This window comes from Ornithorhynchus anatinus, chromosome 3 (genome assembly GCF_004115215.2).
Source record: "Ornithorhynchus anatinus isolate Pmale09 chromosome 3, mOrnAna1.pri.v4, whole genome shotgun sequence".
NCBI classification, from domain to species: Eukaryota; Metazoa; Chordata; class Mammalia; order Monotremata; family Ornithorhynchidae; genus Ornithorhynchus; species Ornithorhynchus anatinus.
In genome coordinates this window covers 7,186,832-7,214,536 of record NC_041730.1, presented here as the reverse complement: position 1 = coordinate 7,214,536, position 27,705 = coordinate 7,186,832, and the positions used below count along the sequence as shown (strand labels likewise).

Sequence of the window (27,705 nt, the reverse complement as noted above, 5' to 3'; positions counted from 1 at the left end):
TGGGGAAGGCCACCGACCGGCTTAAGGCCCCTGGCTGGAAGAATACTAATAATTATAACTGTGGTATCCGTTAAGCGTTTACTACGTGCCAGGCGCTGTACTGAGCTCTGGGGTCCGGTACGAGCAGATCGGGGTGGACGCGGTCCCCGTCCCACGGGGGACTCACAGTCTCCATCCCCATTATCCAGGTGAGGTCACTGAGGCCCAGAGAAGTAAAGCGACCGGCCCGAGTTCGCACAGCCGACAAGTGGCGGAGGCGGGATTAGAGCCCACGACCCTCTGACTTCCAGGCCCGGGCTCCTTCCACGGTGCCATGCTGCTTCTCACGGCGATGCCTCGTGACGATGCCCGAGCAGGGCAGGCACCTGCCGCCGCCCGGACGACGGGTCCGGCTTCCCCCCCGGCCGCCACGACCGGGCCGGATGGGGCCAGGAAGCGGTCCCTGTCCTTTCCCGTCCCCCGGGGGAGCGGCCTCCGGCCACGGGCCGGCGGCCAGCCGGGGCGCCTCCCGAAGGAGGCCGAAGCGGCCGCTCGGCTCCCTTTGCTGGGCTCCTCCGAGCCGGCGGTCTCTCTCGGCTCCCGTGGCGTGAGCGGGTGAGCGGGTGGGAGGATACCGGAGCAGGAGGCCCGGGGTCCGGGCGTCGGGGCGGGGAGACACGGCACAGAGGGGCAGAGGAGGCTGGGGGATTTTATTCCGCTTCATGCAGACGCCGCGGCCCACGGTGACGTGGGGCTTAAAAAAAAAAAAATACACGGGACACGCGTGTCTCGGGGCCCGGGCCCCCGTGACACAGCAAGACACTTGGCTGGAGGAGATCCCAGGGTGGGAGGAAGTCTGTCCTGGGGCAAGGCAGCGGTGCACGATGGGAGAGGGACTGGGGCCCTGCCCACATCGTGGGGCGAGGCATGAGGGAGGGGAGGCTCCTCGGGCCCCGGGCGGGCGGGGAGGCCTTCGGAGAGCTCCCCGGGGGCCAGGCCGCGGGTCCGCTTTCCGGGAGCCCCCCGGTCGGGGGGGGGCCGCACGACCCAAGTCGACGGCCGCAGGGCCGGAGTCGGACGGGTCGGAGGCCCGGAGGACGGTCCCCGGGGACCGCCGTCCCCGGAGCGGAGCCGGGGACCTCCCGCCCCGGCGGCGGGGGGGTGGGGACGGGATCCCCTCCGCGAGGGCCCCCGCCCCGGGCCTCAGTCCCGCGCCTCGTCGGAGCGCCATTTGAGGGCGTGGTCCTTGTGGGCGTCGGGCAGGATCTGGTTGCGCATCCCCCCCAGGAGGTTGGACGTGGCCTCCGTGGCCAGGATCAGCGGCTTCACCACGGTCGGGGGCAGCTGCCGGATCACGCCCCCGACGGCCCCCGTCAGCCCCTTCTGCTCGTGCCCCCGGGACGCCACGTCGCAGATGGTCTGGGCCGTGTCCAGGATGCCCTGTGGCGGGGGAGGTCGGAGGTGGGCGGGGGCCCGGGCGGGGCGGGGGGGGGCGGGGGCGGGGACGGGGGGGGCGGTACCTCTCGGACGGTGTCGTAGGCCTTGGCCACGCCCTCTCGCAGGTCGGCGGGCTGCTGGCCCCGGCGGAGCCGGCGGGCGGATCGCTTGTCCTGCAGCGAGCGGGAGACGGGCGCCGCCGGGGACAGGATGTCGTACACCGTCTCGGCCGTCGCCTGGGTGGGAGGGCCGGAGGCGGGGGGGGTCAGGGGTCGGGGGCGGCCGCCGCCCCCGCCTCCTCAAGACGGGCCCCCGACTTGGCCCAGCTCTGCTCCGAGATGCCTCCCCCGACTGAGCCCTCCTTTCCTTCTTCTAGACCGCAAGCTCGCTGTGGACGGGGAATCTGCCCGTCTACTGGCATATCGCACGGTCCCGAGCGCTCAGTATAGTGCTCTGCACAGAGTAAGCACTCAACGAATGACTCTTCTCCCGCTCCCTTCTGCATCGCCCTGACCTGCTCCCTTTATTGGTCCTCCCTCCCGGCCCCACAGCGTTTCTGTCCAGATCTATCATTTCTTTCTTCCTATTAACGTCTGCCTCCCCCTCTAGACTGTCAGCTCGTCGTGGGCAGGGAACCTGTCTGTCACACTGTACTCTCCCAAGCGCTTAGTACAGAGCCCGGCACACATTAAGCGCTCAGTAAACGTGACCGACCGACTGCTCCTCAGGCGGGATTTCTTCCTTGAGTGAGGCCCCGCCCTCAGCGCTCGCAGTCCCAGGGAAGCGGGGATGGGGGTCCGATTCCTGAGGGGCTCCCGCAGACCCCGGCCTCCTCAGGGTGGGTCCTCGAGGCCCCGCCCGACCCCGGCCCAGCCCCGGACCTGTATGGCCTGCACGAGGCGGTTGCTGAGCTCCAGGGCGGCGGAGGCGGTGGAGGAGCCGAAAGACGCAGCCCCGCGCTGCAGCCCCCTCATGATCCTCCCGTCCCGCCGGTACTGCTCGATGGGCAGCCACAGCAGGTCTCGCAGGCCGTGGTCTGGGGGCGGGCGGACGGACGCGGGGATGGAGAGACGGACCGGGGAGGCGGGGTCAGGGCCCCGCCCTGGGCCTCCCTCGCCCCTCTCCCACGGCCATCTGGCGTCGGGCCCGGACCCCTCGCCCACGATAGGCCCCCCCCCCCCCCCCCCCCCGTGCCGGGGGGACGCCCACCACACCCGGGAGCGACGGCAGTTTGCGGGTTCCCCCCCGGGGCGGTTGCGCGCACTCACAGAGCTGGACCACGGAGTGCATGGGGCCCACGCCCCCCAGCAGTCCCGGCAGCTGGTTCTTGCGGATGTCCTGCAGCCATTCGTTCAGGGCATAGCCCAGCACCTTGTCCACTCCCAAGAGCCTGTGGACCCCGGGACGACGGGGTCACGGCCCGCGGACGCCGTCCCCTCCTCCCCCACGGCCCCAGGGAGGGCCCCTGGGGGACGACGGCCTCACGGCCTGGTGGCCGGAGCCCGGGCCTGGTAGTCGGAAGGGCCTGGATTCTAATCCCCTGTCTGCCGCGTGAACCTGGGCAGGTCGCCTAACTTCTCTGTGCCTCAGTTCCCTCATCGGAAAATGGGGATGAAGACCGTGAGCCCCATGTGGGACAGGGACTGTGTCCAACCTGATGACCTCGTATCCACTCCAGCGCTTAGAACAGTAACAGAATAACAAATATCATTATTCTTCTTCCTATTATTATTACTGTGGGGGACCAGGAGGAGAGCGAGGCGGGGGGCGGTGGGGCGGGTGGGCGGGCTAGAGGACGGAAGGGACCTGCGGGAGGAAGGGGGCCCGGGCGGTGGGGGCGGGTCTCACCCGTGACGACAGCAAAGCCTCTTCAGCTTCAGTTCAGAGCAGTTGAGTTGGGCCAGGCCGATGAGGATCCCAGCAAAGGTGCCCTGTAAGGTATTTACGTACGAGCCGTGGGGACTGGGGGCGTCTGAGGGTTTGGGTGGTGCCGGAGAGCCGAGGAAGGCGGGGGAGAGGAGAGACTGCTTTGGAAGAAGCTGAGATCCCAGAAGGGGCTTGAGGACGGGGAGGGCTGCGGTCTGATGGATGCGAGGGAGGTCCGGGCCGGGGAGAGAGCCGAGCCCAGTGCCTAGGCTGGCTTCAGAGGGGTGAAGTGTGCGAGCCGGGGTGCGGTGGGACAGGAGGGGCGGGGAGCGACGGGGGAAAGCCGAAAGGGCGGGAGACACCGGGTGGCCAGCGGGGCGGGCAGACGGCCGGCCGGCCAGGAGCCCGGTAACGCCCCTCTCCGAGGGTGGTCCCTCGGACCCACACCGGCCGCTTCAAGCACCCGTCGGGGGCCCCCGGAAGAGAGGGGCCACTCCCACCGGGCAGTTCGGAGATGACCGAGGTCCCCGTGATGTCGGGCGTCCACCGTGGCCTCTCGGGTTGGGGCGCGGTCCCTCGGGGCAAGGGGTTCTGAGCTTCTCCCAGGAGCCCCCGCCCGCCGCCCCCCGGCCCCGGCACTCACCACCTGGTCCATGGTGACGTGTTTGCCATGGTAATCCAGCCAGATGGGCACCTCCGAGGTGAAACGGAACTCCCTGGGAGGGGGGCAGAGGCAGTCCATCGGGGGGTGGCGGGGGGCGCCCTGAGCTCCCCAACAGTCTGAGGGACTCCCAGCGGCCCCCCCCCCCGTACCCCCAGCCTCCTGGCTGGAGGGGGGGAAGGCATAAGCTCCTCTGGACTGTGAGCTCATTGCGGTCAGGGAACGTGTCTTATATAGTTGTAGTGTACTCTCCCCAGCACTCAGTAAGCGTTCGGGAAATACCACGGACGGATTAACGGAAGGCTCCGACCTTGGGCGTTAGTGGCTTGGGGCCGTGCCGGCGGGAGAGGGGACGAGGAGGGGGAGAGGGCCAGGGCGGCCGCGGGGAGGAGGGAGGGAGAGGCCGAGGGGGTCCGGGAGGTACCTGAAGTAGATGGGCTGATGTTCCGCGGCGGCCGAAGAGGAGGAGGAGGAGGAGGAGAAGCTGTGCTCGCTGCAGGTCGTGCCCAAGGAGCCCGCCGTCTCCGCCCCCCGGCTCTCCCCTCCCTCCTGGGGGGCGGCGACCCGGCTTCCGGGATCCGGGCGGGCTGCGGGGAGACGCCGGTTTCACCCCTCGCCTCCCAGCGGCCCCCGCTGGGGGGCTCGCCTCTCCGCGGGGGGACCCCTCCCCGGACCCCTCACCTTCCGCGGCCGTCTCCGCAGGAACCACGGGGTTAATGCCGGCCGCCAGGCTGGTGAAGAAATCCTTCAGGAAGAACAGGGCGTCCTGGGGGCGAGGCGGGGCCCACTGAGTCCCGGGGCTTCCGGCCGCGGGCCCCGGAAAGCTGGCGGGTGGGCGCCGCCTGGACCCGGGTTTGCGGGTGCGAGAGCCCACCCGTCCTCGCCCCAGTGTGCTCTGGTCCAGAGGGGCGCCCGACACCTCTGCCCCCACACAGAGAAGTTAAGTGACTTGCCCGAGGTCACACAGCAGACAGGTGCGTGATGCGTAATTAATAATTATGATATTTGTTAAGCTCTTACTGGGCGCCGAGCACTGTTCTGAGCAATGGAAGGGGCCGGAAGGGTGGGGACAAGTGTTCCTTGATTCCGCACGTGGTCAGGGGTAGGGGCAGAGATGGGGAGGGGGACGCTGGCCAGTCAGTCAATCGTATTTATCGAGCGCTTACTGTGTGCCGAGCTCTATACTAAGCGTTTGGGACGGCACAGTGCAGTGTAACAAACACATGCCCTGCCACAGTGAGCTTAGAGTCTAGTCTCCAGTTGAGGGGCGAGGAGGGTAGACGGGTCTCTGCCCCCACTGCCCATATTGAGAAGCAGCGTGGCTCAGTGGAAAGAGCCCAGGCTTGGGAGTCAGAGGTCATGGGTTCTAATCCCGGCTCCACCGCTCGTCAGCTGGGTGACCCTGGGCGAGTCACTTCACTTCTCTGGGCCTCAGTGACCTCATCTGTCAAATGGCGATGAAGACTGGGTCCCCTACGTGGGACAACCCGACTCCCTTGTATCTACCCCAATGCTTAGAACAGTGCTTGGCACAGAGTCAGCACTTAACCAATACCAACATTATTATTATTATCACAAGACTAAGCTCCCTCAGGGCAGGGAAACTGTCTCCCAGTCTACCAACTCCACTGTACTGGACTTCCCCAAGCACTTAGTCCAGTATACTCTACAGAGAGGGAGCGCTCAATAAATACCAACGTTTGCGGAGGGAGCGGAAGGGGTGGGAGGCAGGGACAGATACCCCCTCCCGCCCCCAGTCCGATGGTCAGAGTTAGGAGGGGGTGGGGGGGGGAAGCTGGTCGGCGCCGGGGGCGGACACGGGTGGGACGGCGGACGGGGGGGAAGGGAGGAGGCGGCCCCTCCCTACCTGGTCCACGTTGAGCCGCAGGGGCATCAGGGAGACGCGGAGGCAGCATTCGGGCCCCCCCAGGCCAGCCTCGGGGGCCACGTGCAGGGCTTTGATGGTCAGCTGGGAGGAGGGAGAGGGAAAAAGGGAGGAGGAAGAGGCGGAGCGATTATTCATACATTCATGCCATCGTATTAAGCGCTTACTGTGCGCAGAGAACTGTACTAGACGCTTGGGAACGTACAATACAGCAAGAAAGAGCGACAAGCCCTGCCTACAACAAGCTCACAGTCTAGAGGTTACTCGGTGGCTGAGTGAAGACAGACGGCTCCCTAGTTAATTAATTGTGGTGTTCAGCGCTTACCGTGTGCCAGGAACTGTACTAAGCGAATCGGGTTGGACAGAGACCCTATCCCACGTGGGGCTCGCTGTCTTGATCCCCATTTTACAGATGAGGTAAAGTGAAGGAAGCCCGCTGTGGGCAGGGAACGTGGCTATCGTTGCATTCTACTCTCCTAAGCGCTTACTGCAGTGCTCTGCACACAGTAAGTGCTCCGTAAATACGATTGAATGATTGAGTGTAGTGACTCGCCCAGGGTCACACAACAGACAAGTGGCGGGGCTGGAATTCGAACCCTGGTCCCTCTGACACCCAGGCCCGTGCTCCATCCATTAGGCCATGCTGCTCTCCTACGTTGTGACTCCCTCTCGCCGGGCTGTGCCCCGACAGTCAGGAAGGCAGACCGGCCGAGGGTGCGGCCGGCATTTCGCCCCCCGCCCGCTGAGGCTCTGACACAACTCCACCGAGCCCCCCGGGATTCCTTAGCCCGTGGGCGACTCCGGGTTCGAGCCGGACGAGCCCCGCCCCGCTGCTGTGACTCAGGCTGTGAGAAGTAGCGCGGCCCAGTGGAAAGAGCACGGGCCTGGGAGTCAGAAGGGCCCGGATTCTAATCCTGGCCCTGCCGGTCGCCTGCTGTGTGACCTTGGGCAAGTCATTTCACTTCCTCTGTGCTTCAGTTATCTCATCTGTCAAATGGGGATGAAGACCGTGAGCCCCACGTGGGACGGGGACTGTGTCCGACCCGATTAGCCTGTATCCACCCCGGCGTTTAGAACAGTGCCTGGCACATGGCAAGTGGGACTGTGACCCCCGAATGTGTTCAAATGTTCTCTTCCAAACGCTCAGTAGAGTGCTCTGCTCATTGTAAGGACTCAATAAATACGACTAATTAACAAATATCACTTTTTAAAAAAATTTAAAAAGGCTAAACTCCAGCATTGGCCAGCCCCTCTTCAGACCTGGAGGTTAGCGCTGGTCCACAGTCAACAGAGGACAGTGTGGCTTAGTGGAAAGAGCCCGGGCTTGGGAGTCAGAGGTCGTGGGTTCTAATCCCGGCTCTGCCACTCGTCAGCTGTGTGACTTTGGGCGAGTCACTTAGCTTCTCTGGGCCTCAGTGACCTCATCTGTAAAATGGGGATGAAGACTGTGAGCCCCACGTGGGACAAGCCGCTGACCTTGTATCTACCCCAGCGCCTAGACCAGTGCTCGGCACATAGTAAGCGCTTAACAAATACCATAATTATAATCATTACCGGGCTCTGGCCTACAAGGAATTCAGGCTGCGGGCCGGGAAGCGCCTGACAACTAATAATCCCTGGGAACAGCCCCATTTCATTCATTCATTCAACAGTATTTATTGAGCGCTTACTATGTGCAGAGCACTGTACTAAGCGCTTGGAATGTACAAATCGGCCACAGATAGAGACAGTCCCTGCCCTCTGACGGACTTACAGGCTAATCGGGGGAGACGGGCAGACAAGAACAATGGCAATAGAGTCCAGGGGAAGAACATCTCATTAAAACAATAGCAAATAAATAGAATCAGGGTGAGGTACATCTCACTACCCAAAATAAATACGGTGATGAAGATATATACAGTTGAGCGGACGAGTACGGTGCTGAGGGGAGGGGACGGGAGAGGGGACGGAGCAGAGGGAAAGCGGGGAGAAGAGGGTTTAGCTGCGGAGAGGTGGGGGGGGTAGAGGGAGCAGAGGGAAAAGAGGAGCTCAGTCTGGGAAGGCCTCTTGGAGGAGGTGAGCTCTAAGTAGGGTTTTGAAGAGGGGAAGAGAGTTTGGTGGCTGTGAGGAGGGATGGCCTTTCGGGACAGTGGGAGGGCGTGGCCCAGGGGTCGACGGCGGGACGGGCGAGAACGGGGGGCGGCGAGGAGGCGGCCGGCAGAGGAGCGGAGCGTGCGGGGTGGGCGGTGGAAAGAGAGAAGGGAGGAGAGGTAGGAAGGGGCAAGGTGACGGAGAGCCTCGAAGCCTAGAGTGAGAAGTTTCTGTTCCGTGCGGCGGTCGATAGGCAACCCCTGGAGGTTTTTAAGAAGGGGAGTGACACGCCCAGAGCGTCTCTGCAGGAAGATGAGCCGGGCAGTGGAGTGAAGAATAGACCGGAGCGGGGAGAGAGTGGAGGGAGGGAGATCGGAGAGCAGGCAGACACAGTAATCTAGCCGGGATGTAACGAGAGCCCGTAACGGTAAGGTAGCCGTTCGGGTGGAGAGGAGAGGGCGGATCTTGGCGATATTATAAAGGTGAGACCGGCAGGTCTCGGCGACGGATCGGATGCGTGGGGTGAATGAGAGAGCCGAGTCGAAGATGCCTGGGATGTTACAGTGAGGGTGGACGGGGTCGGCTGGATGGGTACTTTCCCAAGCGCTTCGTCCGGTGCTCTGCACAGGATAAGCGCTCAGTAAATGCCAGTGATCGGTCGCCTGATTGAGGGGGCACAGGGGGCAACGTGGGCTAAGGGGTCCGGGGGCCAGCTGGAATGGACTGCTCCGGTCTGACCGGAAGAGACTTTCCCAGCGGTCCGACCCGGGCGGACGGGTGGGTGGGCCCAGCCTACCATGTTGGAGTGGGCGCGGCGGGGCATCTTCTCACTGGTGTGCAGGTACAGGAACTTGTTGATCTGGGAGGAGGCCAGTCTGTCCCGGATCTCCAGCTCCTGCACGATGAACACCTGGCGGGCCAGGGGCCGCTCCCCGGAGCCCCCCGGGCCCGGCTCCTCTGGGTACGTCTCGTGCTGGAAGCTCACCTGCCGGGGGGGGCCGGGGAGAGGTGAGGAGGGGAGCAGTCGGGGGCTGGGGCGCGGGGAACATTCGCCCCCACAGCCGCGTGAGTCGGTCTCCCCCGCCCCAGCTCTCGGACGGCTCCTAACCCCAACTTCAGCGAGCGGCCTTCTGGCCCGGGTCTCCCCCAGGCTCTCCCGGCTCTAAATCCCCGTCCCCCTCCGCCCTCTCCCGAATGGCAGAGGCACCTGGGTCCAGCGCCCCCCGAAAGATCAGCTAGCCCTCCAGGCCCCTCCTCTTCGCCCAGAGGGCGGTGGCCCATCCCGGGACCGCCCCCGCCCTCACCTTGCTGAGCTGGATCTCCATGAGGACCTGGTGTTGGCGGCCGCTGCCCCCCTGGGTACGCCAGGAGTTCTGGGGCCGGTTGGGGCCGGAGCAGCGGGAGGGCGAGCCCCGGGGTCCCGACAGCCCGGGTTTCGTCCTGGCGGGGGCGGAGGGGTGGGGTTGGAGGTTGCGGGGGTGACCCCCAGCCCCGGGGGCGCTTCCCCTTCGGGAGAGGCGGCACGTGCGGCCAAGCGAGGGACGGAGCGCTCGGGAGACACCAGGGAAGCCGGGGCAAGGCCCGCTCCCCGTCCGCGAGGCGCTTCCAATCTAACGGCGGGCCCAAACCTCGGCAGCCTCTCCCCTTCTCTCTCGCTCCCCCCACGCTCTCCTGGATCCCGTCCGGCGGTTTCGAGGTGGGCAGCGGCCCCAGCCGGAGAGGGGGTGGTCCCTCTGCCCAGGAGCCGCCTGGAGGTCTCTTTCTTTTATACGGTATCTTTTAAGGGCTTGCTTTCGTTCATTCGACCGCATTTATTGTGCGCTTACTGCGCGCAGGGCACCGTACTAAGCGCTTGGGAGAGCACCGCAGAACGATAGACACGTTCCCTGCCCACAAGGAGCTCACGGTCTAGAGGGGGAGAGAGATGTGCCAGGCATTGTGCTAAGCACTGGGGTAGATACAAGCTAATCAGATCGGATACGGTTCCTATCCCACGTGGGGCTCACGGTCTTCCGCGTTACACGTGAGGGAACGGGCACAGAGAAGTCAAGTGACTTGCTCGAGGTCTCACAGCAGACAAGTAGCAGGGTCTCCCACCCTCAGGCCGGACCCGGGCCCCATTTAGCTCGGGCCAAGCTGCGAAGAGAAGCGGAGCAAACCCGCCCCGTGCCCCCCCACGGGCCTCTGACGGCGCTAACCCTGGCCTGTGCCCACCCCTCCCCCGGCCCCACGCCCATCCCCAAGCCCTCCTCCCCGCCTCACCTGTGGCTATGGTGGGAGCCGAAATCGCGCCCCCCATAGAGGTGCCAGACCAGCGAGACCTCCCGCAGCACCAGGCGGCTGGTGGGCACGGGAAAGCGGGCGGGGGCCCGCAGCAGGTCCGTGCTGCCCAGGGGACGGGAGAAGTGGCCGTCCCGCACCGTGATGGGGCCGCGCTGCAGCTGCGTCACCACCGGCTCCCCGTTCCTGGGCTGAGGGGAGAGGGGCTCCTCAGGGGGAGTGGACCGGGGAGGGCACGGGGGCTGGGTGGGGGGGCCCACTCCTCCCGCCACTCCCACTCCTCCCCACGCAAATCCCCCCTGCCGCCTCTCAGCCTCCGGAGAGGCCCGCCAAAGCCGACTCCACTATTTCTCGCTCCTGGGCCTCCGCCCCTCTTCTCCCAGAATCCTCTCCTAGGAGAGTGCCTGGACCAGTCCTAGCTGTTCCCTTGGCATTATGAGGCCGATTTATATCACTGTATTTACTCCTACTAGTAACTGTGCCATCTGTTAAGCACTCTCTATGTGCCGGGCACTGTACTAAACGCTGGGGTGGACCCAAGCAAATCGGGTTGGACGCAGTCCCTGTCTCCACGTGGGGCTCCCGCTCTCAATCCCCATTTTACAGTCGAGGGAACCGAGGCGCAGAGAAGTGAAGCGACTTGCCCCAAGTCACACCGCGGACAAGTGGCGGGGCCGGGGTAAATAGCTCACTCGGTGCCAAGCACTGTGCTCAGCGCTGGGGTAGATACGAGAGAATCACATCAGAAACAGTCCCCGGCCCCGGTAGGACTTGCTAACTAGGATAGGGGGACGGTCGGGATTCTCTTCCCATTTTTGACATGTGGAAACTGAACCCCAGAAAGATGAAGTGACTTGTCCGAGGTCACCCTGCAGACAAGTGGCAGGGCTGGGGACAGAAGCGGACTCCCAAGCGGGGGCTCTTTCCCCCTAGGCCCTCCACTTCCAGCCTTTTCCGAATCCTCGGCCCACCTTCCGCTTCCCGTCCCCCCCCCAGCCTCACCCCTGGATCTTCCCCCTCCGAGCCCGCACCGTGAACTGCTCCTGGCCTCCGCCCCCGCCCCCTCGGCCTCCCACCACCTACAGGAATGCCCAGGCCGGGGGCGTCGAGGATGCAGAAGTCATCGCTGTCCAGGGCGTCCCCGTCCCCTTCACCTTCCTGCTCCTCTTCCTCCTCCTCCTCCTCCTCCTCACTGGCCCCCATGCTGCCCTCGGGGGGACTGGCAGGGGGCGGAGGGGGCCGGGCCCCGCTCTGCTCACCTGGGAACAGGTAAACAGACACAGGAGAGGCCTGAGGAAGGGGCCCGGAGCCTGGGGGGAGAAAGAGAGAGACGGGGGTGGGGGGGGAGAACGGGAGATGCGCCGAGGGCGGGGGGGGGGGGCCGCTCAGCCCGGAGCCGGGGGGCGGGGGGTCCCCCCGCTGCCCTCCTCCCGGACGCCTCCCGTCCCGCCCCGCCAGAGTGGCACCGACCGCCCGCCCCGGCCTCCCGGGCCCGACCTCGCCCCGCGGGCTGCCGGCCTCTCGGGTACCTGGGGGCGCTGCCAGTTGGCGCAGACTCCGCTCGGTGTCGATGAGGGCGTCCGTCAGGTCCCGCTGGTTGATGAGGGCGGTCTCTGCGGGGGGGCAGGAGGGCAGGGAGGCGGGGCTCTCCGACAGCTGAAGGGGGAGAGCGCGGGAGGGTCGGGCGAGGGGAGGAGACTGGGAGGACCGGACTCCCGCCTCTCCTCCAGCCCCCGCCTCCTCCTCCCTCATCACCGGTCCCGCCCTCCGAACCCCGTCCGAACCCCTTTCCCAGGGCACCGCCCAGTGCCCGCCGCACGGGTCCGGCACCACACGGGCGCCCCGGCGAAAGGGGCACAGGTGGCCAGCTCTGCCTCGGGCCCGGGAGTTACAAGGCCATGGGTTCTAATCCCCGGTCTGCCACTTGTCTGCCGTGTGACTCCGGGCAAGTCACTCATTTCTCTGGCCTCGGTGAGCTCACCTGTAAAATGGGGCTTGAGGACGTGAGCCCCACGTGGGACAGGGACCGTGTCCAACCCGATTTGCTTGTATCCAACCCGGGGTTTAGGACGGCGCCTGGCACACACTAAGCCCCTTCACAAATACCACAATTATTATTATTAAGAAGTGAGGTGACAGCCGACATCTCTTGGCTTCAGAGCCGTCCATCCCCTGGCCCCCTCCTACCTCCCCTCCCTTCTCTCCTCCTCCATCGCAGCCCGCACACTCCGCTCCTCTGCCGCCGCTCACCTCCTCACCGGGCCTCCTTCTCGCCTCTCCCGCCACCGACCCCTGGTCCATGTCCTACCACTGTCCTGGAACGCCCTCCCTCCTCGCATCCACCAAACTAGCTCTCTTCCCCTCTTCAAAGCCCTACTGAGAGCTCACCTCCTCCAGGGCTTCCCAGACCGAACCCCCCTTTCCCTCTGCCCCTCCTCCCCTCCCCATTCTCCCTACTCCCTGTCTCTGCTCTACCCTCTTCCCCTCCCCACAGCACTTGTGTATTTTTGTATATCTTATGACTCTATTTTATTAATGACGTGTATATATCTATGATTCTATTTATCTATTTTGATGGTATTGACGCCTGACTCCTTGTTTTGTTTTGCTGTCTGTCTCCCCCGTTTAGACTGTGAGCCCATCGTTGGGCAGGGACTGTCTCTACCTGTTGCCGAACTGTACATTCCAAGCGCTTAGTCCAGTGCTCTGCACAGAGTAAGCGCTCAATAAATATGACAATGAATGAATGAATCTCTGGAGCCCTTTCAACCGTGTCCTCGGCCGGGCGGGGTCCTCCATTGTGTCTGCGCCCCCGCCTCCGGGCAGGAGCGTTCCCGAGCCAGCCCGGGTGGACGACCATCCACCTTGGGCCCCGGCAAGGTTTTTGCTGCCGACAGAAGTTTGGGGGGATGGGGGCGCGGCAGGGGACGGGCATCCTGTGGGGTCCTTAGAGGTCCTCAATTGATCACTCCATCACATTTCCTGAACGTCCTGTATTTACCCCAGGGCTTAGGACAGAGCTTGGCACATAAGCGCTCGACAAATACCACGGTCATTATTTGTGTTGAATCGACAAGAGAGTCGGTGGAGAGAAAACCAGCCAAATCAGGGGATGTATAGGACCTCTTCCAAGAGTTTGGAGTAGGGCGGTACCAAACGAGATCGAAAGAGGATCCAATCGACCCGTGGTATTTACTGAGAGTTTGCTGGGTGCAGAGAGTCTGGGAGGCTACCACAGAGTCGGTAGATTCTTGCCCTGGGCGGGGGGATGATGGTCTAGCAGAAGAGACGGACCCCAGAATAAATTACGGAGGGGAGGGAGGGAAAGGGGGCTGAATCGATGAGCTACGTGCTTACAGAGCAGTGTGGCCCAGTGGACAGCACACAGGCCCGGGAGTCAGAGGCCCTCATCATCATCAACGGTGTTTACTGAGCGCTCACTGTGTATAGAACACTGCACTAACACTTGGGAGAGTATATTTTTTTAACGGCGTCTGCAAAGCGCTTGACTACGTGCCAGGCACTGTACCTAAGATAGATCCAAGCTAATCAGGTTGGACACAGTCCCTGTCCCACGTAGGGCTCACAGTCTCAATCCCCATTTTACAGGTGAGGGAGCCGAGGCCCAGAGAAATTAAGCATCTCGCCCAAGGTCACAGAGCAGACAAGTGGCAGGGCCGGGATTAGAACCCAGGGCCTTTTGGCTTTCAGGCCATGCTGCTTCTCTAAAGTACAACAGCGTATAATACAGCAGAGTTGGTAGACATTCTCCCCGCCCACAACAACCTTACAGTCTAGAAGGGGAGACAGACGTTAATATAAATAATCTATAATAGATAGGTGCGTAAGTGCTCTCAGGCTGAGGGTCAAAGATCCGAGATCTGAGTTCTAATCCTGCCTTGCACTCTAATGGGGAAAGCAAACAGAATGATATTTTATAGGAGTAGCCAAAGTAGATAATTGTTTCCCCCTCTAGACTGTAAGCTAACTGTGGGCACGGAACACGTCTAGATTAGAACCCAGGACCTTCTGACTCCCGGGCCCATGCTCTATCCACTAGACCAGGCTGCTTCTCGAGAAGAACCTGGGTTCTAATTCTGCCTTCACCGCTTCTCCGCTGTGTGACCTTGGGCAAGTTGCTTCACTTCTCTGGGGCTCTTTCCTCATCTGTAAAATGGGGATTAAATCCTACTCCCTCCCATTAAGACTGTGATGCCCATCGGGGACTGTGTCCGACTTGATTACCTTCATATCTGTCTCAGCCCTTAGTGTACAGTGCTTGGCAGGTAGTAAGCGCTTAACAAATACCAAATAATAATAACCATGATGGTATTTGTTAAGCGCTTACTATGTGCCAAGCACTAAGCGATGGGGTAGATACAAGGTGATCAGGTTGTCCCACGAGAGGCTCACAGTCTTAATCCCCATTTTGCAGATAAGGTAACTGAGGCACGGAGAAGTACAGATCTAGGGACGATCTGTACAGACGGGCCCGTGCCGACGTTTGTGAGTTCACAGGGACAGAGTCAGTGGGGGAGCGCTGAACCGGGGACGAGGAGGGAGGGGAAGAGAAATCAGTCAGGGAAGGTCTCCCGGAGGAGACGGGCCTTCCGGAATCCAGCAGTGGTAATCGCTGAGCGCTTACTGTGTGTGGAACACTGGACTGAATGCTAGGGAGAGTAGAGTACAACAGAGTTGGCAGACACGGTCCCTGCCCTCAAGCAGCTTAAGGTCCAGAGGGGGAGACAGACACGAAAGTAATTTACTCATCGGGAAAATGGCAGAATATAAGGCTACGGACAAGAGTGGCCGTAGGCCCGAGGGCGGGGTGAATATCGAGCGCTTAAGAGGAATAGATCCAACTGCGTAGGCGAAGCAGAAGGGAGGGCGGACGGGGGAAACGAGAGCTTAGTCAGGGAAGGCCTCTTGGAGGTGAGGGGATTTTAAGAGGGCTTTGAGGGTGGAGAGAGTGGACGAGGGGGAAGGAGGTCCAGGCCAGGGGCAGGACGCGGGCGAGGGGGCGAAAGAAACGAGACGGGGTACAGCGAGGAGGCTGGCGGTAGAAGAGCAAAGTGGGCAGGCTGGGTCGGAGCGGGAGAGGAGCAAGGTCAGGTAGGAGGCGGTGAGCTGACTTGAGAGCCTTCGAGCTTACTTACTCCCCGGCTGGCTCCCCTCTGCCCGGCCCTGAAAGAGGGGACCCGTCCGCCTGGGAGTCGGGGAGGGTGGCTGAGGGGGCCATCGGCAGAGGAGCCCCCTCTGGGTACATCAGCAAAGCCCGAGGCCCTTCGGGATCCCAGGCGGGGGCGGGAACAGGGCACGGGCCTGAAGGGGCAGAGGACGGGGGATGGGGAAAGCGGGATGGGCAGGGAACGTGTCTGTTGAGCGCTCAATAAATACGACTGAATGAATGATTGAACACGCTCACAGACCCTCCCCCTCCCCCTGAACTGGGCTTGGGGCAAGCAGAGAAGGGCGGCGGGCAACCCGGGACCTCAGAGAGGGCGGCCCGTCCCGCCCCGTCCCTCCGGCTGAGAGCTGGGGTGGCCCGGGATGTCCGTCCCCTTCGCCCGATCCGTGGCCTTACCTGCACCTTCTGGCCGGCGATCTCGGTGGGGCTGGGGGGCCGGGGCGGCGGGTGCAGGTCGCCGGAGTTGACCACGTACTGCAGCAGGTTGGCAAGGAGGGCACAGGAGTCCGCGCAGCTGTGCAGGTGCACCACGTTGTTGGAGCAGCGCAGCTCAAACAGGGGCTGGCTCTGCCAGGGCGGGGATGGGAGGGGGGACAGACCGGAGGGGGTCAGCGGGGACAGACGACCAGCCCCGTCCTCCCGGACCAGCCACCTCAGGGAACCACTGGACTACATCTCCCGTCATCCCAAATTCAGGGCGGGCGGAGCTCCAGGGCCGACGGGATTTGTAGTCTTCACTCTCCCGGAGGATTTCTGAAGGGAAGCCATTCCCTCCTGGCTCCCGCCGGGCCTGGGGGAGCCAAACCCGCCACGTCCCCCTCCCTCACCCCGAACCCGGCCACCCCACCCGGGCGCTGCCCCGAACTGTTCCGGCCCCAGCGGGTGGACTCACCGGTTTGCCCTCCGTGCTGCCTTTCCAGGTCTTGATCACGAGCTCCAGGAGATCCACATCCAGGACGCAGACATAATCTGCAGCGGGGGGACCAGGGTGACTCCCTCCAGCCCCGGCCTCAAGCTGACTGGGGAGAGGGGAGGGGGCTGGCTGGGCTGAGGGCAGCCTGGCAGGGGGCCCCTGGGCGGGGAGGGTCACCCCGAAAAGAGGACGCCCGCTTGAGGCTCCACAGTCTCCCCGCAGCCAGAGCAGCCAAAGGAGAGGGCGGCTGGCTGCCCCAGAGGCTGCTGGGAGGGGCCACCTCCGCCCTCCCAAACGCTCTAAAGGAGAGACATCATCTCTCCCTCCCTCTAGACTGTAAGCTCGTCGTGGGCAAGGAATGTGTCTGTTTATTGTAACGATTATGGTATTTGTTAAGCGCTTGCTAGGTGCCGAGCACCGCTCTAAGCGCTGGGGGAGATACAAGGACAACAGGTTGTCCCACGTGGGGCTCACGGTCTTCATCCCCATTTTACAGATGAGGTCACTGAGGCCCAGAGAAGTGAAGTGACTCGCCCAGGGTTACACAGCTGACAAGTGGCGGAGCCGGGATTCGAACCCACGTCCTCCGACTCCCAAGCCCGGGCTCTTTCCACTAAGCCGCGCTGCTTCTCCCAATCGTCGTACTGTCCTCTCCCGGGCGCTCAGCACAGTGCTCTGCACACACTAAGCCCTCAATAACTACGACTGAATGAAAGAATCTTTGCTGTACCCCCAAGCCCCCCAACCCACCTGAGAGGCCCGGGGGTAAGACATCTTGGGACAAGAGCCCTGGGAAGGGGGAGGGATCTACCTTTCCGCAGATCGAGGGTCTCGACCTCACACTTGTCAGACAGGTAGATGGCGGAGTCGTCGAGGATGAACCTGAGGAGGATGAGGACGGAGGCGTTGAATGGAGAGGGGGAGGGCAGAGGGGGAAGGGCAGAGGTGACGGGGAGGGGCCACAGGTCTAGGAAGGGAGGCTCAACGATGCCAGCCCCGCGCCCACGTACCCTCTTTCTAAAAGGAATCCAGGCTGCGGGCCCAAAAGCTACGGAAAACCCTCTGCCTCTCCCTAGTGCAGTCAGTGGGTAACGGCCCGGCCGCTCCTCCCCACCGCCCCTTCACTCCCTGCAATCCCAGATCCGGGCCGCCTCTTCCGGGAAGATTTCCCGGCTTCACCCAAATCACTCATCGACCAATCTATCGGTAGTGTTATTTTGGCTTCTGTAGGCCCGAGCACTGTATTAGGTGTACGGGAGACTACGACGGGATTTGTAGACATGTCCTCTGCCCTCAAGGAGCTTCCGGTCTAGCAAGAGCACAACCTGGGACGCCCCCTCCCTTCTCCCTGCCCTGATTCCTGCCACTTTAGGCTCCGTCGGACTCTGGGTGGGCAGACCGCCTGTGGCTCTGGTCACCCTGCTTGGCTGAGGGCGGGGACCGCCGTCCCCAGAACGGGGAGGGCAAGCGCTGGCCGGCTGTTGGGTGTGTGTGTGTGTTGGGGAGGCGGGGAGATAGTTGTAGGGGGGAGGCAGGGGCAGGGCAGGGGTGAAGGGGGGCAGGGCCCTACCTGAGCAGGAAGGTGGACGTGTCCATGACGATGTTGCTGGAGAGAGTGAAGGTCTCGGCAGTGATGAGGACCCGCACCGGGAGGTAGAGAGGCCTAAGGGGTCCCGAGGGTCAGCTGGGAGGAAGGCTGGGTGCCTGGTGGGGGGGGGGGGGAGGCTGGGCTCCCGGGGAACGGCCCGGGGTCCCGGGGGAAGAGGCCGGGCTCTCGGGGGAGGCTGGATGCTCGGGGTGGGTGGGGAGGGCTGGGGGAGACTGGACTCCCAGGGAACAACCTGGGCCTCCGGAGAAGAGGCCTGGGATCCTGGGAGGAAGGCTGGGTGCCTGGGAGGGGAGGTTGGGCTCCGGGGAATAACCTGGGCCACTGGGGAAGAGGCTGGGTGTCCGCGGGGTGGGAAGGAGAGGCTGGGCTCCCAGGGGAGGCCCTGGACCCCCGGGATGGGGGTGTGGGGAGGGTTTCGGACCCAAGGGATACCAGAGCCCTGCAAGTCCGGCACCCCTCCACGACACAATCTGACATCCCCCTCCCAACTCCCCTCTGCCTCCCCAGCCTCTGATCCCTCCCATCTCCCACCCCCTCAGCTCCTGGACCCTTTCGACAACAATAATAATGATAATAACGATACTACTAATAACAATAGCAACGATAATAATTGCGTTCAGGGCTTCCAGTGTGCCAAGCACTATATTAAAGGTTGGAATAGAGACAGTTCCATCAGATCTGATTACAATACGAACTGACCCGATTAACCTGTATCTACCCCAAGGCTTGGCATAGCGCTTGGCCTAGAGTAGCTCAATACCACAATGATTATTATTATTATTGTTAATTACTAGAACGGACACTGTCCCGGTCTCACATGGGGCTCCCGGCCTCAGGGAGAGGGAGAACAGGTGTTTCAGCTCCATTTCACGGGGGAGGAAACTGAGGCCCGGAGAAGCGAAGTGACACAGAGCAGACAGGTGGCAGAGCTGGGATTAGAACCCAGGTCCTTCTGACTCCCAGGGCCGGGCTCTTTCCGCTAGGCCAGGACTCCTCCCCCCGCAGACTCCGCGAGTTGGGGGCTCCGTGGCTTAGTGGAGAGAGCAGAGGCCTGGGAGTCAGAAGGACCTGGGTTCTAATCCCAACTCTGCCACAAGTCTGCTGTGTGACCCTGGGCAAGTCACCTCACTTCTCTGGGCCTCAGTGACCTCAACTGGAAATGGAGATTAAGAGTGTGAGCCCCATGTGGGACAGACCTGATTAACTCGTATCTACCCCAGCCCTTAGAACAGTGCTCGGCACATAGTAAGCACTTAACAAGTACCACGATCTAGGCCGTAAACTGGTTGTGGCTTGGGGATGTGTCTGTTTATGGCTACATTGTACTCTCCCAAGAGCTCAATACAGTGCTCTGCACACAGTAAGCGCCCAGTAAATACGATTGAATGAATGATGATGATTCCCTGGGCCTCGGTTACCTCAACCATAAAGCGGGGATTAAGAGCGTGAGCCCCGAGTAGGATCGGGTCTATGTCCAACCCGTTTAACCTGTATCTACCCTAGTCCTCAGAACAGCGCCTGGCCCAGAATAAGCCCTTAATAAGTACCATAATAATTATTATTACCTGTAGTCAACGGCACAGGAGAAGAGGTGCGTGTGCAGGACTGTGATAACAGTGGGTGGCAGGAAGCCCAAGATGGGCTCGTCCAGAACATCCAGGAACTCCAACAGCTGCAGGCCGGAGGAAGCCGCAGAGAGAGCGTCAGGGGATGGAGGGACGGGGAAATGATCCTCCGCCCTTAGGGCCACCTCGCGCAGGCGCCAGATCACCCCCGCCCCCGCCCCCGAGCAGTCCTCCTGCCCGGACTTCCCGCCTCCCAGGCCGGGGCCGCTCACACCTGGGAGTACCAGCTCTGGTTGGGCAGGGCCATGTGGTGGCGAAGGGTGGCTCCGTGCAGCCGCAAGGTCACCAGGAACTCCTGGGGGGTACGGAGGGAGGACGGAGGGTGGAGGGAGGGCGGAGGGAGGGCGGAGGGGGCACGGAGGGAAGGAGGAGGGCAGATCCCACCCCACGGGGCCTCAGGCAGCCCGAGCTGGCGAAATCGGGGGCCAGAGGTCGGGAGGATGGACGACGCCCGAGAGACACGGGGGCGCCGGGATGCGACAGACTCGCTCCGGCCGCCCGCCCGGGCGGCCGCCCGGACCCTCCCCCGGGCCCCTCCCGAGCGCCCGGGACGACGGGCCGCCCTCAGCCGGAGCCCGGTAAAATCCGCCGGGCCCGGAGCCGCGACCGGTACCTTGATGTTCTTGCAGGGATCGAGGTGGATGCGCACGGCGGAGGAGAGCATGCGGGGCCCTCGGCCCTTGCGCCCCGGGGTCTCCCTGCCCGCCACCCCCTCCTCGGAGGGGTAGATGGTGGGGGCCAGCTGGGCCGGGGGGGTGAAGCTGGGTAGCTGCAGGCGGCCCGGCAGCAGGTAGTCCTCCACCACCGCTGGGACGGAGAGGGGCCGGGTCAGCAGCAGAGCCCACCGACCCGCCGCCGCGACCGTCCCCCTCCGCAACCCCCTCTCCGGAGCACTGGGCTGGACTCCAGCTAATCGGGACGGACACGGTCCACGTCCCACGTGGAGCTCACGGTCTTAATCCTCATCTCATAGATGAGGGAACCGAGGCACAGAGAAGTGAGGTGACTCGTCCGAGGTCACAGAGAAGACAGGCGGCAGGGCTGGGCTTATTCATTCATTCATTCAATCGTATTTACTGAGCGCTTACTGTGTGCAGAGGACTGCACTAAGCGCTTGTAAAGTACAATTCGGCAATAGAGAGAGATAATCCCCGCCCACACCGGGCTTACAGTCTAGAAGGGGGGAGACGGACATCAAAGCAAGTAAACAGGCATCGCTATAAATGAGTAGAATTATAGATATATACACATCAAAAGAAGTAAACAGGATTAGAACGCAAGTCCTTGGACTCCCAGGCCCGCGCTCTCTCCGCTAGGCCAGGCTTACTACAGTGCTCTGCACAGAGTAAGCGCTTAATCAATACGATCGACCGACCGATGCCATTTCTCATGCCCCCCTCGAATCGATCCATCGATCTCACCCACGACCGGACCTCCCACCCAAGAGGCGGGGGTCCCGCGGCCCGCCCCCCAACTTCCCGACCCCCTCCCCAGAGCGCAGGGTCCGTTCCCTCTCCCGGCCCGCCTCTACCTCGGTGGTAGAGCGCCGCCTTGTCCGCCTCCAGGCAGAGGTAGCCGAGGCCCGGCTGGCCCCGGTACTGGGTGACGCTGAAGATGGTGCCCTGCTCCACGTCCAGCACCAGCTCCCCGTGCGAGTCCTCCAGCTTCCGCCCGCTCTCCCCCTGGGAGAGACAGAGACACCCACCCAGACGCGCGCGGAGACACAGACACACAAAGACAACAGGGTTTGAAGCTGCGTCCGAGCCCGCTGGGCCGCCCCCCCGCCCCGCCCGCCCGCCGGCTCCAGCTGCCCTCCAGAGGACCCTCAGGAGGAGCCAGAACCCAGGCCCCGTTTTCTTCCTCCGCCGCCCTCAGTCCCTCCGGGGTCTGCCTCCGTACCCCTCCGGCGGGAAGTACTTTTCGGCGGGTCCCCGCCCCCGTTCGACCGCAAGGTCCCGGTGGGCGGGGATCGTGTCGGTGGGCTTTTGTTGCTTCCAAAGGGCTAATGCGGTGTCCCCGTCCCGGGTGCCACTCCTGCCTCCAGCCCCCGCGCTCTCCCGGCAGCCCAGCCCGGGGCCCCTGCCAGCGGATATCGGGCCCCCGCGCCCCGGCTCTTGCCTTCCTCCACACCCCGCGCGTTCCCCAAGGGATCGCGGGTCCTTCCCCGGCCCTTGCTCGGCCCCGGCGGCCCCGGCGGACGCGTCGGTTTCGGGGTGGGGGCCGGGCCCCCACAGCCGGGTCCGGCGGCCCCGGCGAGCGGGCAGGGCCCCGAGCGGGCGGCCCGGCAGCCGGCCCTCCTCCCTCACCTTGGCCTCGCACAGCGCGGTGATGCGGCCCCGCAGCACCGTGACCAGGGTGGAGCAGCTGCTCTGGGCGCGGGGGCTCCGGGGCTTGGCTGGGGCCGGCCGGGGGCCCCCCGGCTCCTCCACCGAGAAGAAGTGGACGTCTTCTTCCTCCGAGTCGGAATCTGGGGCGGGCGGAGCCGGGGCTGAGCCGGATCGGGCCGGGGCGGCCCCTTCCCTCCCCGGACAGGCGGGCCTACCCCCCCGCCCGCCCCCCGGCCCCGCCGGCCCCTACCCAGTTTGAAGGCCGACTTGCACATCTTGAAGTGGTCGTGCCACAGGTTGGGGGGCGTGGGGAAGCCCGCGGGGCCGGGCTGAGGGCCGGACGGGGGGCCGGGCTCGGGGAGCAGGTCTCCCGGCTCCCACATGAGCAGGTTGTTGTTGATCCTGGGGCCCGGGGAAAGGAGAAGAGGAGAGGGTTGCGGCCCCGAGAGCTCCCAGCCTTCCGTCCAGGGCGGCGGCGTGTGCGCCGGGGCCCGCGCGGCCTCTCCCGCCCCAGCCCCACCTGTTGTAGAGGCTCTCGTAGACCTCCTTGCTGGGCAGGAAGATGTGGGCCGCGGGCAGGGTCAGCTCCAGGCCGCAGCGGGACAGGGCCAGGGTCCGGCTCTGGAACTCGGCCATCTCCTCCGGGTCCCCGGGGATCACCATCTGGAGGGGCCCGCCCCGTCAGGCCGGGAGGGGAGGCCGGTCCCGCGGCTCCCCCCTCCCCGGCCTCTCGCCCGGCCCGGGACCGGCGGCAGGCCCAGGTGGCCGGGGGCTGGCGGGCAGAGCGGAGGACGGCAGGGCGGGGGCTCACCTCCTCCGTCTCGTACATGGTCCTCTTGGAGGAGAAGGGAGACGGCGAGGGCTCCCGCAGCTCGCACGGACTCTCGGCCGACGACAGCTCCAGGTCCTCCCCCTTCTCCGGCACCAGGTCCCACTGGGAGCTGCCGTACTGGGGGTTTAGGGTCACCACTACCCTGCCGGGGACCAGGGCCGTCACCGGGGGCCGGGCGGCCGGGGGCCGGCCTCCTCTCCCCTTCCCCGCGGGCGGCGGCCCCCCCCCCCCGCTCGGCCCGGCCCCCACACCCGCCTCGGACCCGCCCGGCTTACTTGGGCAGGATGTATTTGCGCCCGGGGCCCTTGGGGTCGGGGGCCTTGGAGACGCGCAGGCAGGGCACGGCCGGCTTCTCGCCATCCTCGTACGTCCCTGCAGGTGGGAGGTGCGGTCGGGGCCGGCCCGCCCCGCCCCGCCCCGCTCCCCTCCCTCCCGGGGACGGGGTCACCGGGCCCAGGCTCGCGGCGGGAGCGGAGCTTCCGGCGCGGGGGGGCCGAGGAAACGGGGCCGGGGGGAGGGGCCCCGGGGTCCCCGTACCGTGCAGGTCGCTGCAGGTGAGCTCCAGGCAGGTGGGGTGCGGCGGGCCGGGGCCGTGGCTCAGCTCCGTCCGGAACTCGGGCTCGCTCAGAAGCAGCAGCAGCCGCTCCCCGCGCACCGCCCCGCCCCGCCACGGGGCCCGCTCCGCCCGCAGGTCCGGGATGGGGAAACGGAGCCGCACGGTGGCCTTGGGGGCGGCCACCCTCACCGCCGTCTGCCGCTCCGCCACGGGGGGCTGCTCTGCCTGGGGACAGGTGGGCTCAGGCCCCAGCCCCGTGGAGGGCCTCCTCCCCTCCCCCGCCCCTCGGCCCGCCTCCGGAGAGAACCCGGGGCCGGGGCGGGGGGCGGCGGGGACGACCACCGGGAGCAGCATTAGAGAAGCGGCACGGCGTAGTGGAGGGGGCACGGGCCCGGCAGTCAGAAGGTCATGACGAAGACGATGATGGCGTTTGTTAAGCGCTCGCTATGTGCCAAGAACTGTTTTAAGCACTGGGGGAGCTACGCGATTATCGGGTTGTCCCACGTGGGGCTCACGATCCTAATCCCCATTTTACAGATGAGGCAACTGAGGCCCAGAGAAGTGAAGGGACTTGCCCCAAGACACACAGCTGACAAGTGGCGGGGCCGGGATTAGAACCCACGACCTCTGACTCCCCAGCCCGGGCTCTTTCCACTAAGCTGGGTTGCTTCTCTGGTCATGGGTTCTAATCCCGGCTCTTCCGACTCGTCTGACGTGTGACCTTGCGCAAGTCACTTTACTTCTCTGCGCCTCAGTTACCTCATCTGGAAAATGGGGATCGAGAACGTGTCCAACCCGATTTGCTCGGATCCACCCCAGGGTTTGGTACGCTGCCTGGCACCCGGGCAGCGTTTAAACGAATACCATAATGATAATAATAAGGAGCATGGCTGGAACCACGACAGGGAGGCCCTTCACTCCCGCCACCCCAGTCAATCGGTCGTATTTACTGAGCGCTTACTGTGTGGAGAGTAAAGATAATAATGATAATCACGGTACCTGTTAAGCGCTTACTATGCGTCAAGCACTGCTCTTGGGGTAGATGCAAGGTAATCACGGTGGACACATTCCCTGTCCTACTGGGGGTTCACAGTCTCAATCCCCATTTTATGGACGAGGTGACTGAGGCAACTGAGTTGAGTGACTCGCTCAAGGTCACACAGCAGGCATGCGGCGGAGCCGGCGTTAGAACCCAGGACCTCTGACTTCCAGGCCGTGCTCTTTCCTCTAGGCCACGCACCGTGACAGTGTGACCGATATATTCCCCGCTAGAACCCAGCTCGGCGGGATCTGACCGTCTTGCCGCTCCCAGTGGCCACCCAGGAGGAAGGGCAGAGGCCGAGCGGGTGAGGGCGAAGGGGGAAGGGGAAGAGGTGCCCGGGGTGGGCGGGTGTGTGGAGGGGGGGCCCGGGCAGGCTGCCCCCGCAGGAGGCAGCCCCCGATCCGTCCCCTCCAGAGGCGCAGCCCTGTCGGCATCAGGAGAGAGGGGGCAGACGGGGGCGGAGGAAGGGGAAGGGAAGTATCGTATCCCACATTTGGATGGCCAAGTGACCCCGGCCCGGCCCTGCTCCCAGCTGCTCCCGGCCACAGTTCTCGGGGACGCAGAAGACCCTTCCCCCCGCACGCCCTGGCTCCCCTCGGTCCCCCACCCAGCCCTCCCCCCGGCTCACCAGCAGTCCCGGCTCGCGGTCCTGGGGTGTGGTGGCCAGGTGCAGCAAGGCCACGAACCGGTCCAGGCTGCCCAGTTCCACTTCCGTCTGGAAGTCAGCCAGCTCCAGGGTCATCTCTGCACCGTGCTGGATGGAGGCGGACCGCCGGGGGTGGCTCTGCCGAGGGGAGGGAACCCGGGCCGGGCTGAGAGAGACTCGGGGAGCCGGGGCGCGGGGGACAGTAGGACGGCTCCACCACAGGGGAGACGCGGGCTGCGGACCGGGGGGGGGGGAGCGGGGAGGGAGGAGAGGAGGACGGTGAGGGGGGCGGACAGGAGGGTGAAGAAGCGGGCCGACGGGAGGACGGAGAGGAGGGTGGGCAATCCCGATACCTTGGGGACCCGGCGCTGGGTCTGGGTGTAGCGGAGGTGGGCGCAGGGCCGGGCCGAGGCCTCGTAGCCAGAGCTGCCGGGGAAGCTCAGGATCTGGACGGCGAAGAGGGAGACGGAGGGGAGGGGTTCTGTGACGGCCGGGCTTCCCGCTTCACCCCTCCAAGTGCTTCCTAGAACCCCGCGCTTCCCACTCCTTCCCGCCCCAGTGCTCGGGTCGTCCGCCCCAACTCCCCCCCGGGGGCTCCGCCCGGCCCCCTCACCTCGGTGTACTCGGGGTCGGCGGCCCCCTCGGGCCACAGACACTCCAGCACTTCCAGCTGGCCGAACCGCAGGTCCGAGCTCACAGTCCGGCTGCCCCTGCTCCCGGCGCGCTGTTCCCAGTTCAGCTGCACCGCCGCGCCCGTTAGCCTGCGGCGGGGGGACGGAACACACAGACACAAGCACGCTCGGTGCCCAGGGGTGGTTCTGGGCCCCTAGGCCTCCCACAGCGAGCCCCGGGCTCTCGTCTCCCGCTGGACTGTGAGCTCACTGTGGGGAGGGAAGGTGTCTGCTACAGTGCCGCTCTGTCCTCTCCCAAGGGCTCAGTACAGCGTCCTGCACGCGGTGAGTGCTCGATAAATATGGAGGGTTTACTAAGGGCAGGGCACCGTACTAAAAACTCGGGAGAGGGCAACGCGAAAGAGTTGGTAGACACGTTCCCCGCCCCCACAAGGAACAATCCTCAACGAGAGGCCTTCCCCGACTAAACGGTCTTTCCCTCCGCTCCCTCTACCTTTTCCGTCGCCTATGTACTCGGGCGGGTCTCCTTTTACACCTGATGTTCACCCCACCCTCCGCCCCGCAGTTCTTATTTGTCTGTCTTCCGGTATTTGCTAAATGCTTACTATTTGTCAAACATTGTTCCGAGCGCTGGGGTAGGTATAAATCAATTAGGTCTGACAGGGTCCCCGCCCCGCACGAGGTTCATCGTCTTCAGTGGGAGGGAGAACGGATATTAAGTCCCCATTTTACGGTTGAGGAGACCGAGGCACGGCGAAGTTAAATGACTCGTCCGAGGTCACGCGGCTAGCAACCGGCAGGGCAATCGGCAGAGCCGGAAGTATAATCCAGGTCCTCGGATTCCCGGGCCGGTGCTCTTTCCACTAGGCCCCGCCGTCTATCGTTCTACCGTACTGAGCGTTCGGGACAGCGCGCTGCACTCCCTCAGCGCTCAATAAGTACCAGTGATGATTGACTCGGCGCCCCACCCCCAAGGCCCAGCTCTCCCCCCGCAGGATCCGGGGGTCCGGGGCCCCCCCGTACCGGACGTGGCTGCGGGGACAGGCTTTGAGGAAGCGGGGCCGGAGGTGGCGGAAATCCCGGGAAGCGAAGGGGCCGTCTTTGGCGGCGTCCAACTCGGCGAAGAAGCGGGCGGAGAGGTCAGGGGGGCAGCCGGGCGGGACCCCCGGGGGTTGCTGCAGGGCCGTCAGGGTCACTCCCCCCAGGGTCACCTTCATCAGAGACTCGGGGCGCAGGTTTTCCAGGGGGGGCGCGGGAGCTGCCTTCCCTGCAGGGGCAGGAGAGAGGGACAGAGGAGTGACGGGAGCAGGGCCGATCCCGCTGCATCCGACCGGCGGTTGCCCACCCGCCTCCTCACCTCCACAGCCACCAGAAACTCCTCTCCCTTGGCTTTCAAGCACCCAATTACCTAGCATCTACTACGGCGCTTAGAACAGTGCCCGGCACACAGTAAGGGCTTCTGTTGCCGACTTGTTCATCCCAAGCGCTGAGTACAGTGCTCTGCACGTAGTAAGCGCTCAATAAATACTATTGAATGAACGAACGAACACATTATCATGAAAGCACTCAATCACCTTGACCCCTTCTATCAATCGTATGCGACGACTCGTTTACTGCGTTCAGGGCACTGTACTAAGCGCTTGGGAGAATACGATATAACAGCGTAGGTAAACATTCATTCATTCAGTGGAAAGAGCCCGGGCTTGGGAGTCAGAGGTCGTGGGTTCTAATCTCGGCTCCGCCACTTGTCAGCTGTGTGACCTTAGGCAAGTCACCTAACTTCTCTGTGCCTCAGTGAGCTCATTTGAAAAATGGGGATGAAGACTGTGAGCCCCACATGGCGCAATCTGATTACCTTGTAGCTATCCCAGTGCTTAGAACAGTGCTTGGCATATCGTAAGTGCTTAACAAACACCGTTGTTATTATTATTATTACTATTCATTGATTCGATCGTATTTATTGAGCGCTTACTGTGGGCAGAGCACTCTACCGCGCGCTTGGAAAGTACAATACGGCAACAGATAGAGACGATCCCTACCCAACAGCGGGCTCACAGTCTAGAAGGGGGGAGACAGACAGCGAAACGAAACAAGTAGACAGGCATCCTATAGCATCGATATAAATAAGTAGAATTACAGATATAGACACATCATTAA

At 63.7% G+C, this 27,705-nt stretch overlaps 1 protein-coding gene across 3 annotated transcripts in view; it reads right to left on the bottom strand.

The window, feature by feature from the left end:
- Positions 1–668: 668 nt before the first annotated feature.
- ATG2A (autophagy related 2A) overlaps positions 669–27,705 on the bottom strand; it is a 41,538-nt gene continuing 14,501 nt past the window's right edge. Inside the window, exons 10-41 of one of the 3 annotated variants that reach the window (XM_029060498.1) lie at positions 26,572–26,815; positions 25,530–25,677; positions 25,270–25,362; positions 24,899–25,054; positions 23,210–23,453; positions 22,948–23,044; positions 22,652–22,814; positions 22,361–22,503; positions 22,091–22,242; positions 21,820–21,980; positions 21,045–21,195; positions 20,127–20,320; positions 19,728–19,808; positions 19,454–19,560; positions 17,850–17,942; positions 17,091–17,161; positions 16,259–16,335; positions 15,763–15,933; positions 11,708–11,834; positions 11,262–11,488; positions 10,161–10,369; positions 9,203–9,338; positions 8,695–8,883; positions 5,811–5,912; positions 4,625–4,709; positions 4,368–4,530; positions 3,926–3,998; positions 3,265–3,347; positions 2,685–2,806; positions 2,298–2,452; positions 1,500–1,652; positions 669–1,419 (exon numbers count right to left, since the gene is read on the bottom strand). In XM_029060498.1, coding sequence (XP_028916331.1) covers positions 1,183–1,419; positions 1,500–1,652; positions 2,298–2,452; positions 2,685–2,806; positions 3,265–3,347; positions 3,926–3,998; positions 4,368–4,530; positions 4,625–4,709; positions 5,811–5,912; positions 8,695–8,883; positions 9,203–9,338; positions 10,161–10,369; positions 11,262–11,488; positions 11,708–11,834; positions 15,763–15,933; positions 16,259–16,335; positions 17,091–17,161; positions 17,850–17,942; positions 19,454–19,560; positions 19,728–19,808; positions 20,127–20,320; positions 21,045–21,195; positions 21,820–21,980; positions 22,091–22,242; positions 22,361–22,503; positions 22,652–22,814; positions 22,948–23,044; positions 23,210–23,453; positions 24,899–25,054; positions 25,270–25,362; positions 25,530–25,677; positions 26,572–26,815 — 4,607 coding nt within the window. In that variant the 3' untranslated portion in view covers positions 669–1,182. The remainder of the gene's footprint in view (positions 1,420–1,499; positions 1,653–2,297; positions 2,453–2,684; positions 2,807–3,264; positions 3,348–3,925; positions 3,999–4,367; positions 4,531–4,624; positions 4,710–5,810; positions 5,913–8,694; positions 8,884–9,202; positions 9,339–10,160; positions 10,370–11,261; positions 11,489–11,707; positions 11,835–15,762; positions 15,934–16,258; positions 16,336–17,090; positions 17,162–17,849; positions 17,943–19,453; positions 19,561–19,727; positions 19,809–20,126; positions 20,321–21,044; positions 21,196–21,819; positions 21,981–22,090; positions 22,243–22,360; positions 22,504–22,651; positions 22,815–22,947; positions 23,045–23,209; positions 23,454–24,898; positions 25,055–25,269; positions 25,363–25,529; positions 25,678–26,571; positions 26,816–27,705) is intronic. The other 2 variants (XM_039911361.1, XM_029060499.1) reach the window with 2 other exon arrangements.